Genomic DNA, 15088 nt, shown 5'->3' with positions numbered 1-15088 from the left:
GATATACAGCAAGTGATCCCTGAGTCAACTATGCAGTTTACAATTTCTATTACAGGTACTTTGCACTGTCCCTAATGGGCACACAATCTAAGTTATATATTGTACCTGGGGCAATGGAGGGCTAAGTGACTTGCTCAAGGCCACATGAAGTTGCAGAGGGAATTGAACCTGGTTCCCCAGGCAATCAACCAACTGCTGAACATCAAGCAGCAGCAAGAATCAAACCCACTGCACTGACCATTAGGCCAATCCTCTACTCGCATCCCTAGCGAATTTAATTTAAAGCTGTCTTTAGTACAGTAGCCAGTCTGTTACGAAAGACACTTTGTCCCCTTTGATAGATGGACACCATCTCTGCTCAGCAGCTTTTGGAAAATCATTCCATGGTCTAGGAAACTGAAGCATTCATGTTGACATCATCCATGTAGCCATACATTCAGCCCCAGAATGCAAGCTTCCCTCATTTGGTCTTTACCCTCAACAGAAAAGATTGATGAAAATACCACCTGTGCACCTAACTGCTTCACCCTCTGTCCTAGAGCCATGAAGTCACTTTTGATATGCTCAGTGGGATACCTAGCAGTATTATTTGTGCTAACATGGATCAGTAGCATAGAATAAGGGTCAGTAGGCTTGATGAGTCTCAGCAAATTTTCTGCTACATCCCGAATCTTGGCAACAGGCAGACAACACACCTCCATGGACATCAGGTATGGTCACCAGATGGGTGCCTCTGTACCCCTCAGAAGAGAATCACCAACCATTACTACCTTTCACTTCTTAGTGGCCACTGATCCAGCAGCTTTGAGACTTTTGAGCTTTGATTTTTCCTGTTATTGAGATACTGTTAGCTCTACCTCCAGGACTGCAAACTGGTTCTTCAGTTCAACAGAAGATGGAGTTGGGGTTTGATTTTGCAGGATCTGGTGTTCCATGCCCAACTGTCCTTCCCTGTTGTTGGAGATCCCCAATGCCTCAAGATGCATTTCCAGGATGGATTTCTGGTTGTCATAGATGCTTCTTAGTCTTGAGACCTCTTAGTTCTTGTACTTCTTTCATGAGGGAGGCAATGTTCAATCATCTTGCACATGAAACAGTCTCTCACCTTGGATCAAGCATTCAGGTTGGACAGAGTCAGAAGCGATATTGAGAGCAATGGCTCTGATAACATCAACAATGGATTATTGTAATGCAATCTACATTGGTCTGACTACAGAGGGTCTGCACCAAGCCCAGTTGATTCAGAATGCGCAGTCCGGCTGTATTATTTCATTGGCCCACGCCCAGCCCTCGCTTGGGGTGTCACACAGGGATATCCTGAAAAATTGCACATGCAGTTGCAGAATACTGCCTTGGTGTGCCTAACTTGTGTGCCAGCATTTACACTGAGTTTCAGCAGTCATTAGTCTGGCACTTAGAGTTAAATGTGGCAATCTGTTCCCATTTTTAGTGTCCTTTATAGAATTTTCCTGTTTGTATACAGTGGAAAGTGCACTCCATCTTGCTGTTGATGGAAATGCAATGAAAATGAAATTGTTCTTAACTGTTCAATAAAAAATATTAACAAATGGCTGAGGAAATGATCCTTTGAAAACATAGACTTTTGGCACTAGTTTTTATTTTTTTTAACATTAAATTTTTATTGAAGTTTTATAAAAACAATACAAAGATCAGTTATAACATACAACCAGGATAAGCATGGATTGTCTAGTAATCTTCCAACTGCAGAACCAAGCCCCCAACAATCCCGCCCCAATCTCCCCTTGCTATATTAATCCACAAATTCTAAGCACTCCGTGGTCTCTTCGGAGCACTCAGCCCTTCCCTATATAAATCTCCCACCCCAGTTCCCATCCCCTCTCTCTCTGTTCCTAGCCCCCCCCCCCCCCATTCATTAATTATCCCTCAGTAACAGGTTAAGGTGTACCCATTCTTCAACAGATGAATCATAACGCCCCAGTTCGTGATCTGTTAATTTATCTAAGTCCCCCAAAAGGGCTCATTTCAAAAGCCAGCTGGACAATGTTGGTCTCCTCTCCTGCTTCCAATGAGCAGCTATGATACTTTTAGCTGCAGCTAAACACATACGCTTGATTTGCTGTTGCCACTTAGGGCCCCTGCAATTTCTCAACCTGAGTAAGCACCATTTTGGGTCACAGGGGAAATGAATGTCTAATATTAAGGACATCCTTCTCGTAACCCCTTGGCACTACTTTTTTTAATTGTTTTTTTGATTGTTGCTATTTTTTATTCCTCAAAAGAAAAAGCAGCAGATTTCTACAGATACTGTTCTGCACATATTTTATGCTGTGGGTGTGGATTTGGGAGTGAATCCTTAAAGGGCTCATGTTTAAAGGCATTGTATGTGTAAATCAGCACTTTACATGCAGAAATTGCAATAAAAAAAACCATGCAGGATATAGGCATCCAAATGTAAGTGCATATACTTCACATGTGCATCACTTTGTATGACTTAATTGAGGCGTTCTGGTAAGGGGGGAGCAGGGTTTGCACTTGAACATATGTATTACAAAATGTGCTCATAAGCACACAAAAACAAACAAAACAAAAAACCTATGTGTCAGTATTTTCTGTGAGGCAGAGGTCATTTTTGAAAAACAAAATATGTGCCTACAATACCTTGCCTTTTAAAACTGGTTTTAACTGATGTGCACTCTTGCTGTGCAAGTTAGGTAGCCTATTATAAAATTACCCTTAAAGTAATATTGGTAGTGCTGACTCCTCAGGTCCATGGTCTCCTTTCTATTTGATCCCACAATAATCAGGGGCACAGCTGTTTGATTAAATGGGATAAATTGGGCACAATTTTTTTTTAGATATGGGAGATTATGCCCCATTTTTGTCTTTGGAGCAGGTGCTCTCTGGGGCACTGATCTGACCTCGCAGAGCTCAAGAGGCACTAAACTAGTAATTTGTACACCGCTCTGGACAGGGGCCGTATATAAATGTTAATAAATGAAATGACCCTGTTTGTAATCGGCTCTTAAAATCACTTGATCATCACACTTTTATGAGGCAGTTGCCCCCTCCCCTCCCCCTTTTCAGGTTATTGTCATACAATGTTCTGACTAGGCTTAGATGTGCTCCAGACCCAAGCCATCCTGATCAGACCATACAGCAGCTGTAGCCAGATAGTATATACCCTTTGGGTCCTTCTCGAATTCCTATATGTCAAGCTAAGCATCCCACTGACATACAGGAAGCATGCCATACCAGTACATTTTCATTTGTTTATAGTGTTAGTTGTACTTTTTAGAAGTAACATTGGTATTTGCATAACAATATTATTGATTCTATATAAACATCCACTACTTGTACCTACATGTGATGAGTGGGACAGCAGCTGCTGGGATATAGGCTGGTCTTTTCTTTCTAAGCCTCTCAGTGATCATGTCTTAAACATGGTCACTGAGTCTGATAAGAACCTAAAGGGATAACTGCAGAACATGTTGCGTTGGCTTGCATGGTCTGCCAGATTAGATCTGGAAGTGACCACACAGCTATGTGGTTGTGGTCCCCATTAGTGGTGGGTACCACATGGCTGTAAAGGACAAGGGCAGACCTTCCCTTACAGATGAGATGCCATCAACTGAGATGACCAGAGGATTACAGTGTACTAGGAGAAGCTAGTCTCCCAGTAACTTGTAGCACACAAGAAGGAGGGCCAAGCCTATGTTTCATTACCGATTGGCATCTAAACATAGAGCATAACTCAATCCATTTGAAGCTGCTGTGGAACAATGATTGATGATGCAGATATGTTGTGTAGAAATTCCAAAATATTTAGTTGCTGCATATTTTTTGTTGTCTGACATTTGAAAGTTTGTCTTCTTTCCTTCTTGTCCACCTTTGTTATGGAATTATATATTGTCGTTTAATTCTGCAACTAATCTCATTGTGATGAACTATTGAAATACCTTTGTAGACCCAATTTTTTATTTTAATTTGTGTTTTGTTTAGTCTCCGAAGCAGAGAGGATGAGAGGGTTTCAAAACCTGGGGCTGTCTCTACACCTGTAAAGAAAACAAATGATCTCCCCCTTTCTAGAACTGCAGAAGAACCAATGGTTGAAAAAGAAGAAAAACAAACTCCCCCTCTTCCAGGTGTGTGTAATTCTTGATTTTGTAATCTAACAATTGACCAGATTGGTGAAATTTTCAGGTATAAGGAAAAGAGCTTTTAATATTTCATGGTGGATAAAGATTAACAGATTTCAAAATACGTAGCTCATAAATAGCTTGGTTGAGGCTAATATTGTGATGTTTTCAGTCAGACTTCTGTAATAATTCTTACTTGCAGCTGTAGAATCATAAAAAACAGTTTTATGGCAATGTTTAAAGGTTTTAAAATGAGTATCTAATTTCTGCATTTTTTTCTTTTCAGGACTTGCAATTTTGGTTCTCAAACTGAAGTGTTTTTTTTTTTTTTTTTGAATGCCACTTTTTAGCCAAAAGGGAGTTTATTCATCTTTTTCTTGTATTCTTATTGGAGAAATGGATATCTCCTGCTGGTGAATAAAGGAAGAGAATATTTACCCCTCCCCTTAAATTTTTTGAACAGGTATTTGGAAATGCAGGTCAAAACACAAGATAATGTCTTTTTTGTATTAGCTTTTGAGAATTGTACTCCTTTTTGTGGAGTCTGTGCATTTGACCGTATTTCTTTGTATCTAAGTAGAATAACATGCCAATTATTCTACTTTCACCAAATAAAAACAAAGAAGAAAAAGCCTCAGTTGACCCCTGTTAGTTCATATTCACATAGCGATTAGGGGTTACAATGTCTTATCATAGGCATAAAAAAACTTTGTATAACTTATTAATGCAAAAAAGCAACAAAATGCTCACTGCAAAACACTTTCAAAAGTAGCAGTACTTAGCTTTTTAGCAATCTTCCATCCACCACAGTAGTCCTTGTTAATGCAAAAAAAACAACAAAATGCTCACTGCAGTTACATTTAAAAGTGATTTGCAGTGAGCATTGTGGTGGTAGGAAGATTTCTAAGCTAAGTACTGCTACTTCCGAAAGTGATTTGCAGTGAGCATTTTATTGATTTTTACATTAATAAGTTAAGAGTTTTTTTTATGCCTATGATAGACTCTGTAACCCCTAATCTGCCACACTGGGACAGACCCAAGGTCCATCAAGCCCAGTATTCTGTTTCCAACAGTGGCCAATCCAGGTCACAAATACCTGGCAAGATGCCAAAAAAGTTCAATACATTTTATGCTGCTTATCCCAGAAATACTGTCATGGAAAACTGGCTGATCTCTACTGATAGTGTCTATAATATCAAATTAAACAAGAGTAGAGCTACTATTCAGAGGGATAACTACTGCTATAGGCTTTACTAATGCGGGAGGAATCTCATATATTTTCTACCTCAGGAGGAGTCTCATATTTCTTATACAGCTAGTTTCACTCCACCTTAACGGTGAGTCTTAATTGCTGTTATGTTGCTAAGCATCAACTCTTTTTCCCCCTCCCTCTTATGCTGGTGCTAACCAACTATTGTTCAATGGATGCCTAATAAAGCAGACTTATCCAGGTCTTATTTATATCAATGTCTGCGCTTTACTTATCTGTGTCGGCGGGCAGGCCCCTGTTTCCCCGACAGGTGCCTGTTTCGCAAGGACGCTTTGTAAAGGGGAATTAATGGCACCGGACCTACAATAATAAAAAAATCGTTGTAAAGCTCTGCCATACCTAACTTATAAGACAAACTCTGTAAAAATGAGTTCAAGGCTTACCGTTACACCTTGCTAGCGCTGTCTCCACGCCATACGTTAAAAATACAATATGGCGGTGGCGTCTGTTTAAAAGGAAACAGATTGGAAACAGCTGATTGCAACCTCCCGCTACCTTCTCCCACCTCAAAATGACTCCACGTACTCCAGAAACAGCTGATTGATCACTGCTAGCTTAAATAAAGCAACCCCAATGCAAATATGTATTCAAACGCTCTGGCTCTAACGTATTCAGATGATACATCCAATACATCTCCCTCTGTAATAATCTTCTATCGTGGTCGACACCCCTCAACATGGGACTAACCTGTTCTATCACCATACACTGCAAACTATCAAATGGATGATGGCGCTGTGCACAATGGTGAACTAATGGTGCACCTAAGTTTTGCGCCAAAATCCTGGACCGGTGCTCAGTCATTCTAGCATGTAATGACCTGGTCGTTTTGCCAAAGTAAACCTTATTACATCGTATGTAGTATATCACACTTACCGATCTACAGGTGGTGCTTTGGCTTAAATTATATACCACCCTATTATGTGTAAAATTATCTGTTTCAATCGTAAGAGCGCAAGTTTTACAATTTGTGACATTTATGATGACCAACTGCTGGTGAGGGTATGTTAACAATATTATCTGGCAATACCGCTGGGCTGAGAATTTCATTCAGGTTTTTTGATCGCGAAAAAGCTGTTCTCAAATGGAAACTCTCAAAAAGGGGGTGTGACTTCATAATGTCCCAATGCTGCCGAACAATATGAGCTGCAGCTTCACCTCCCGTTATGAATCTCATTACAAACGTCATAGTGGGATCCTCATTCAAAGTGTTTGACCTAGGTTGTAGTAACAGATCTCTGTTGTTATGTCTTGTCCGGCAGTATGCTTTTTTCAAGATCTTGACTGGATAATTTCTCTGTATAGGTTTCTCACTGAATTGTTGCGCTTGGATCTTATAATCTGCAGATATTGTGAGAATGGTAAACTCTCACGTAATGCTTTGGGGTGGCAACTGCTGGTCCAAAATGGTGTTTTTATCCGTGGGTTTGGTAAACACTGTAGTGGTGAATACTCCTTGTTGTAACTGTACATTGACATCAAGAGAATGTATCTCATTATACGACCATGACAAAGTAAATTGTATTTTCGAAGGGCAACAATTTAACCAAGTATGGAAAGTCAATAATTTCTCGGGGCTGCCCGACCATAATAGAAACACGTCATCAATGTAACGGTGCCAGGTGATGATTTTAGAGAAAAAAGGATTTAAATGTAACCAATGTTCCTCAAATGCCGCCATATATAAGTTGGCAAGAGTAGGGGCGAAAGTCGCTCCCATGGCAACCCCTGATTTTTGTAGAAAGAGTTCCTTATTGAACATAAAAAAATTATTGCACAAAGCTATCCTTGTCACTTTCAAAATAAATTCAGAAGGTACTTCATGTGGTCTTTGACGGTTTTCCAATACATTTTCAATCTCTCTAAGTAATTCATCCTGGGGTATCATAGTATACAAAGATTTTATATCCAACGTGGCCATGATCACCTGGATGTCTCCTACTTGAATATCCTGTAGGAGTAAAAGAAAATGAATGGTGTCTTTAATAAATGATGGGCTCCTCATTGTTATCTCATGTAGAAATGAGTCCACATACATGGAGAGGGGTTCCAGAAGCGACCCTCGTGATGACATAATGGGTCTGCCTGGAGGGTTCCGCACATCCTTATGCACCTTTGGTAAAATATACAGTACTGGTATAACAGGTGTCTTGTTGTTCAAGTACTGGAACTCTCTCGTGGTCAAAAATCCTTTTGTCTATGCCTGTCTGTGTAACCTATGAAATAATCCTTTGTAGATCTTGCATGGGGTCTGCAGATAATTCTTGATACGCTGTGGTATCTAATAATTGCGAATTCACTTCGTCTTCATAACTGTTTCTATCCATGACAACAGTGGCACCACCTTTATCGGCCTTCTTAATGACAATATCTTTGTTGTTCTTCAACGACCTCAGTGCCCGGCGTTCATCCCTGCTCAGGTTGTCTCTATATCCCCTGTACTCCTCATTGTAAAATTTGTGTACATCGCGGAGGACTAATTGCTTGATTACTTGCACCACCGGATCCAAAGGGATCGGGGGAATCCAACATGACTTATTATGTACTCTGGAGCGAGATTCAAGGATATCTTGGCCCTTGAAGTAAAATCTCAATTGTCAGACCCTTATGAATTTTTCGAGGTCAACTCTGAATTGAAAGGGATCAAACCCTCTTGTTGGTACGAAAGAAAGTCCTTTAGAAAGCAGGGTGATTTCTGCTTCAGTTAATGTAGTGTTAGACAGATTCATGACATAGGATGTTATTGGAATTGCGACCGAGTCCTCGGCCGTGACTGTGGTGCTCCTCTGTTCCCTCCTCGTTTGTTGCCTCTTCCTCTTGAGCCTTGTGGCCGTCTCTCGTCTAAAAAAATAATCAGAATCGCTGCTCCCAGATGTGCTATCTGAGAACTGGAAAGGTTTCTGAATCCTTAATCCTGATGCAGTCGCACCCCCATCTCGATGTTCTTTTTGCTCTTCGGGATGCTGTCTATCATACATCCACGGATATACACGTTGATTGGCGTAATCCTGCTTGTCTCTGGCCAGTTTCTTCTACGTAGGGTCTCTTTGAATTGCTCAAGTGTGTCTCTTAACTGTGTGTGTTTTTGCTGGAACACTTGCTCCGATACCCCTTATTTAAGCCGCTCTAATTCCTTATCTAATAATTCTTTCTCCTGTTTTAAGGCCATCTGAGATTGTTCTATGATGAGGAGCATGAGATCTAATGAACATTTATTCAAAATCATGTTCCATTTCGCCACAAATTCTTCTTGCTGTTTAAATATCTGAGGGGCTTTATTTAAACACTAGTAAAAAAAAACCCGTTTCTGATGCAAATGAAACGGGGGCTAGCAAGGTTTTCTTCAGAGTGTGCATGTGGGAGTGTGTGTGTCCCTGCCCTCTCTCCCTCCCCCTCCCCTCCCCCCTCCGAGTCCAGTCCTTCAGTGTTGTTTCCTGCTGTTCTGTGTTTTTGTTACAGAGAGAGTGAGGGCATCTCTCTCCCCTCCCCCCTCTGAGTCCTTCACAGTTTCGTGGGATTTCCTGCTGTGCTGTTTTCCTTCACTCATGGGGAAACCGGATATCTCTGGCGCTTCACACTTCCGGCTGGAGGCTTCAGTGGTGCCTTTTATATATATATATAGATAATCCTCTTGGGATCTGTTCCTGCTTGCAGTATTCCACTAATGCTGAGCAATTCATTTCTAATTTCAAGGTAGACTTGAAGTTGGATAAGATGGTTTCCCATTCTGTTTCTAAACTGTCTCCATTTAACGATAGAAATTCTGTTGTACTTTGTAATAATTCTGAAGCCATGTCAGCGCTAAAGCTGAAACCGGTTCGCCAAGAACTGGCTGCCATCGTATTCAGTAACACTGTCAATGAAAACCGGCTGATCTCTACTGATAGTGTCTATAATATCAAATTAAACAAGAGTAGAGCTACTATTTCCCTGGGGAACCCCACTATCTACCCTTCTCCATTGAGAATACTGACCATTTAACCCTACTCTTTCTATCCTTTAACCAGTTTTTAATCCACAGTAGTACACTACCTCCTATCTCATGACTTTCCAATTTCTTCTGGAGTCTTTCATGAGGTACTTTGTCAAACGCCTTTTGAAAAGCCAGCTACACAATATCTACTGGCTTGTCTTTACCCACATGTTTGTTCACCCCTTCAAAGAAATATAATAGATCGGTGAGGCAAAATTTCTTTTCACTAAATCCATGCTTTTGAATATGCTCTGTAATTTTGTTCTTTATAATAGTCTCTACCATTTTGCCCGACACCGACGTCCGGCGCACTGGTCTATAATTTCCCGGATCCCCTCTGGAACCTTTTTAAATTATTGGCGTTACATTAGCCACCCTCTGATCTTCGGTACCATGCTCGATTTTAAAGATAAATTTCGTATTACTAACAATAGTTCCACCAGTTCATTTTTCAATTCTATCAATACTCTGGGATGAATACCATCCGGTCCAGGAGATTTGCTACTCTTCAATTTCTCAAATTGCCCCAAATGCATCCTCTAGGTTTATAGAGATTTTATTCAGTTTCTCCAACTCGTCAGCTTTGAATACCATTTGTGGCACTGGTATCTCTCCCAAATCTTCCTCTGTGAAGACAGAAGCAAAGAATTAATTTAATCTCTTTGTCTTCCCTGATCGCCCCTTTTACCCCTTGGTCATCTAGCGGTCCAGTCAATTCTCTTGCCTGCTTCTTGCTTTTAATATACCAAAAAAAAATTTTTTACTATGTGTGTGTGCCTCCAACGCAGCCTTTTTTTCAGCGTCCCTTTTTGCCTTCCTTATCAGCACTTTGCATTTGACTTAACATTCCTTATGCTGTTTCTTTTTATTTTCAGTCGGTTCCTTCCATTTTCTGAAGGATTTTCTTTTAGCTCTAATAGCTTCCTTCACCTCACTTTTTAACCATACCGGCTGTCATTTGATCTTCCTCCCTCCTTTTTTAATACATGGAATATATTTGGCCTTGGCATCCAGGATGGTATTTTTGAACAGCATCCACGCCTGATGTAAATTTTTGACCCTCGCAGCTGCTCCTCTAAGTTATTTTTGTTTATTTTTTTTCACTTTTCTTCTCATTTTATCTTAGTCGTCTGTTTGGAAGTTAAATGCTAACGTATTGAATTTCCTGTGTATACTTACTCCAAAGCTAATATCAAATCTGATCATATTACGATCAGTGTTATCAAGCGGCACCATTACCTCCTGCTCCACTAAGGACTAGGTCTAGAATTTGTCTTTTCAGCTTCTGTACCAGCTGCTCCATAAAGCAGTCCTTGATTTCGTCAAGGAATTTTACCTCCTTAGCATTCCCCAGTGTTAAATTTACCCAGTCAGTATCGGGGTAATTGAAATCACCCATTATTATTGTATTGCCCAGTTTGTTAGCCTCCCTAATTTCCTATAACATTTCTACATCTGTCCATCCTGGCCAGGTGGACGGTAGTATACTCCTATCACTATCCTTTTCCCCATTGCACATGGAATTTCAATGCATAGGGATTCCAAGATGTGCTGTGTTTTCTACAGAATTTTCAGTCTATTTGATTCAAGGCCCTCCTTAACATACAATGTTACCCCTCCACCAATTTGATCCACCCTATCACTATGATATAATTTGTACCCTGATATGACAGTGTCTCACTGGTTATCCTCCTTCCACCAGGTCTCAAATTATATCTAATTTTTCATTTAGTGCAGTATATTCTAACTCTCCCATCTTATTTCTTAGGCTTCTGGCCTGTGTTTGTTGTTCCTATTTACATCATGCTCAGTACTTGACAGTATTAATTTGCAATCATTTCTCTGATTTTTATTTAAGGACACCTGATCTACTATGCTCTCTTTTGCAACCTCACTATCGGAATACCCTATCTTCCCTGTTTTGGTGATATCTTTGAAAGATACCTTGTTCCGAACCATGCGCTTTTGAGCGACTGTCTGCCTTCCCCCAGATTCTAGTTTAAAAGCTGCTCTATCTCCTTTTTAAATACCAATGCCAGCAGCCTGGTCCCACCCTGGTGAGGGTGGATCCCGTCTTTTCGGAATAGGCTCCCCCTCCCCAGAATATTGCCCAGTTCCTTACAAACCTACAACCCTCCTCCCTGCGCCATCATCTCATTCATGCATTGAGACTCCAGAGCTCTGCCTGTCTCTTGGGCCCTGTGCTTGTAATGGGTAGCACTTCAGAAAATTCTAGCCTAGAGGTTCTGGATTTGAGCTTTCTACCTAAGAGCCTAAATGTGGCTTCCAAAACCCACATTTTCGTATGTCATTGGTACCCACATGTACCAAGACATCCGGCTCCTCCCCAGCACTATCTAAAATCCTATCTAGGTGATGTGTGAGGTCCGCCACCTTTGCACCAGGCAGGCAAATGACCAGGTGATCCTCTCGTCCGCCAGCCACCCATTTATCTACATGCCTAATAATTGAATCACCAACTATAACAGCCGTCCTAACCCTTCCCATCTGGTCAGTAGCTCCTGGAGACACATCCTTGGTGCGAGAAGATATATTCTATGACACAGTTTAAACCCCTAGGATAATCTGTATCTACTATAAACCCTTCTTTGTTCTTTATAATTAAACTTTGCTGGCTATCTCTCATAGATAACTCCGGTACACGATCAGTCACAGTTCATTGAACATTGCTAACTCTATGATGGTATTTTAACCAACCATCAAACAACGGGGCTGTGCCATTCCTAGTTAGAATTCTACTTTTATGTTCTGTTAATCTTAACTTCTTACTTCTGGTATGTCCACAATATATATAAGAGCAATGGGCAGGTGATCGTGTATATTACAAAGTTTTTGTTTTACTTTTACAGTCTGTCTGATGCAGTCTCTGAAAAGTCATTTTTCTCTTCAGTGGTTTCTAATAACTCACCTTGAGGTGAAAGCAAACCAAAACTAATTCCCACAAGGTTGATAACCCACATTAGACAAGGTTATATTCTGGATTTCTTGCTAATTTGCCAAAAGTTCTCCCAAATTTTTTTCACTTTGATAGGTAATCGGAGGTGTCTCTTAAACAAAAAAAAAAAACAAAAACAGGGTGAATCTATAGTACCAGCCAAAAATAATGACTTAATTGTAATAATCATTTCAATATTATAGAAAATAGCAATGTATAAACTAAATCTTCCAAATCAATGTGCTGTCTAGTGTGTTATGAATTAGTAGTAAGATCTTAAAAGTAATACAAAATTGTGGAGATAACCAGAATAATGCCTTGAGATGAGGCTTGATTTTAAGTATGTTGACCTATGTAGATGTATAACACAAGTATTTCTTGTAGTAAAGATCACTGTGAGAAATTGGACTATACGCTGTTTTGTGAAGTATACTACTTTTACAGTAATGAATATGAGAGGCTTTTTTTTAAAAAAAAGGTATACAATGATTAGAAGTCTAAATCATAATCTAATACTTATTTTGCTGACAAATCAATGTTTTGAGTACACCTTTTTCTACCTGAACATAGAAGAACTTTTCTGGTGTTGTACACAAAATTAATTGACAAGGATATGGTAAATTTGTTCATAATAGTGAAATAGAATTTACAGCTTGCTTTTTCACTTTAACAAAAATTTCATAGACTTTTCACCATGTACCTACACTTACACTTGCACATAATCAGAATCAGCATGTTTAACTGTAAGTTTTATTGTTTAATAGAACCAAAACCAGTGTATGCCCAGCCAGGACAGCCAGATGTGGACCTACCTGTCAGTCCATCCGATGGTCTACTTCCTAATTCAACACACGAGGATGGAATGCTTCGGTATTGTAATATAATTACAGATAATAGCATCTTGAAAGCTCATTAGTGAAGCTGCAAATTTTTACAGTCAAAATTTTTATATGCGTGTTTTGAGAGCCAGTTGTGATGCAAGAAGTATAGGATATAAACTGCGTTCAGAGATACTAGCCAGTGTTGGATTTAAAATAGTTAATGTAATGTATGAGTTATGGTCCAAATACCTTCAGCTACTCCTGATACTTTGATGAACATTATTTGTAGAATATAATTTTTAGCTATTGATAGTGTTACTAGAAGATCTGATGTGAAGTGATTTTAAATGTAAGTTTATCTTTTGTAATCCAATCAAGGAAAATATGTAATACATTTTTAGGCCAAGTATGAAGCTGGTGAAATTCAGGAAAGGTGACAGTGTGGGGTTACGTTTGGCTGGTGGCAATGATGTAGGAATATTTGTAGCCGGAGTTCTGGAGGACAGTCCAGCAGCTAAAGAAGGATTAGATGAAGGAGATCAGATCCTCAGGGTAAGTCAGCATGCGGATTCATCAATTGTTAAATTCTACTCCTATAAAAGAGCAGTAGGTTTATACAAATCAAGGTATACATTTTAAACTGTAAGACCTGGTGTTAATTTTCTATGTATGTTTATATATAACTGATATACATAAATGTCACAAAAGTACAAATCCAAACTAATAAATAAATGTGTAGGACCATCAGATGTTAGAAATGTATATGCCAGTAGCAATATCAAATCATTTATCTGCCACACAGTAAAACCAGACCAAAATGTTAAGCTTTTTTTAGTCCATTTTTCAAAAAGGCTTTTCAAACTGAACATAGATGTACTTGGAGCATAATATTTGTTTACTTTAAAAAAAAAATATTTGGAGAGAGTAACAGGAGAAGGGAACCAGCTTGGTTACGCGTGGACTCAAAAAGGCGCATGTATATAATCTCAGTTAAGTAGGAGTGGATAAGTATGTTCTACTACAGTATGTGCGGCCAGTGTTAGTCCATGTATATGTGAAACCAGCAGGTTAATTGCTTCTTCCACTTTTGAGGAGAGCCAGGCTTTCACCAGCTTCCTGAAAAGAGAGAATCCTCCATTGAGTGAAGCCTTTCAGAGTGTGGGGGCTACTCCAGAGAAGGCTCATTGTCCTTTGGAGAGGATATGGTTCATGATATTCTTTGGGAGGATTTTATAGTGACCTTAGTCTTGTGGTTTCAAATATTCTGCCTCATTTCCTTTAAGGGCTTTGAAGATCAGACATAGTTTTAAAAGTGTCCCTGTATTGTACTGGTAGCCAATGAAGTTTTTGTAGAATGGTTTCGATGTGATTACGTCACACAACTCAGTCTTGCTTCATCGTTCTCAATCAGTTGAAGCTGGTGCAAACTTTTTGCAGTCAGACCAATGTAGAGTCCATTACAGTAATCCAGTCTTGATGTTATCATGGCATGAGCTACTTTGAAAAGGCTTGCCTCTCGGTGTATGGAGAGAGGCAGTGTAGATGTCGCAAATGACAGAAGTAGCTGCTGAAGGTTGCTAGGATTCATAGGATCAGTGCAAGTATTAAGTATAGCTGTAGCTTAAGGTTTCTGTCTTGTGGTTTAAGGGGGGAGTTTGTATCTCCCAAAAGATATTTTAATGTCTGGTATGTGCCCACCTGTGTTATGGACCCACAGGAGCTCAGTTTTCCATGGGTTCAGGCAAAGTTTGTTAGCCCATTTTTGAATTGCTATCAAGCAGGTAGTCAATTTTTTCAGGGCTGTAGGTAAGTCTGGATGAACGAAACAGTAGTTAAGACCAGTTCATAAACGTTCCATAGCAGTTCTGTTGTTTGTCCAACCAACACTGTCTGTGCCTTACATAGTACTGTTTTGTTGCTGAAACTTTGAGCTGCCTAATTCAATTTTGCTTA

At 39.7% G+C, this 15088-nt stretch overlaps 1 protein-coding gene across 1 annotated transcript in view; it reads left to right on the top strand.

The window, feature by feature from the left end:
• TJP1 (tight junction protein 1) overlaps positions 1-15088 on the top strand; it is a 232339-nt gene that overhangs the window by 74850 nt on the left and 142401 nt on the right. The window contains exons 8-10 of the mRNA XM_030191641.1: positions 3982-4124; positions 13079-13184; positions 13537-13687. Coding sequence (XP_030047501.1) covers positions 3982-4124; positions 13079-13184; positions 13537-13687 — 400 coding nt within the window. The remainder of the gene's footprint in view (positions 1-3981; positions 4125-13078; positions 13185-13536; positions 13688-15088) is intronic.

Source organism: Microcaecilia unicolor, chromosome 1 (genome assembly GCF_901765095.1).
Source record: "Microcaecilia unicolor chromosome 1, aMicUni1.1, whole genome shotgun sequence".
NCBI lineage: Eukaryota > Metazoa > Chordata > Amphibia > Gymnophiona > Siphonopidae > Microcaecilia > Microcaecilia unicolor.
The sequence above is the reverse complement of the archived record's forward strand: the minus strand, read 5'-3'. Positions and strand labels throughout refer to the sequence as shown.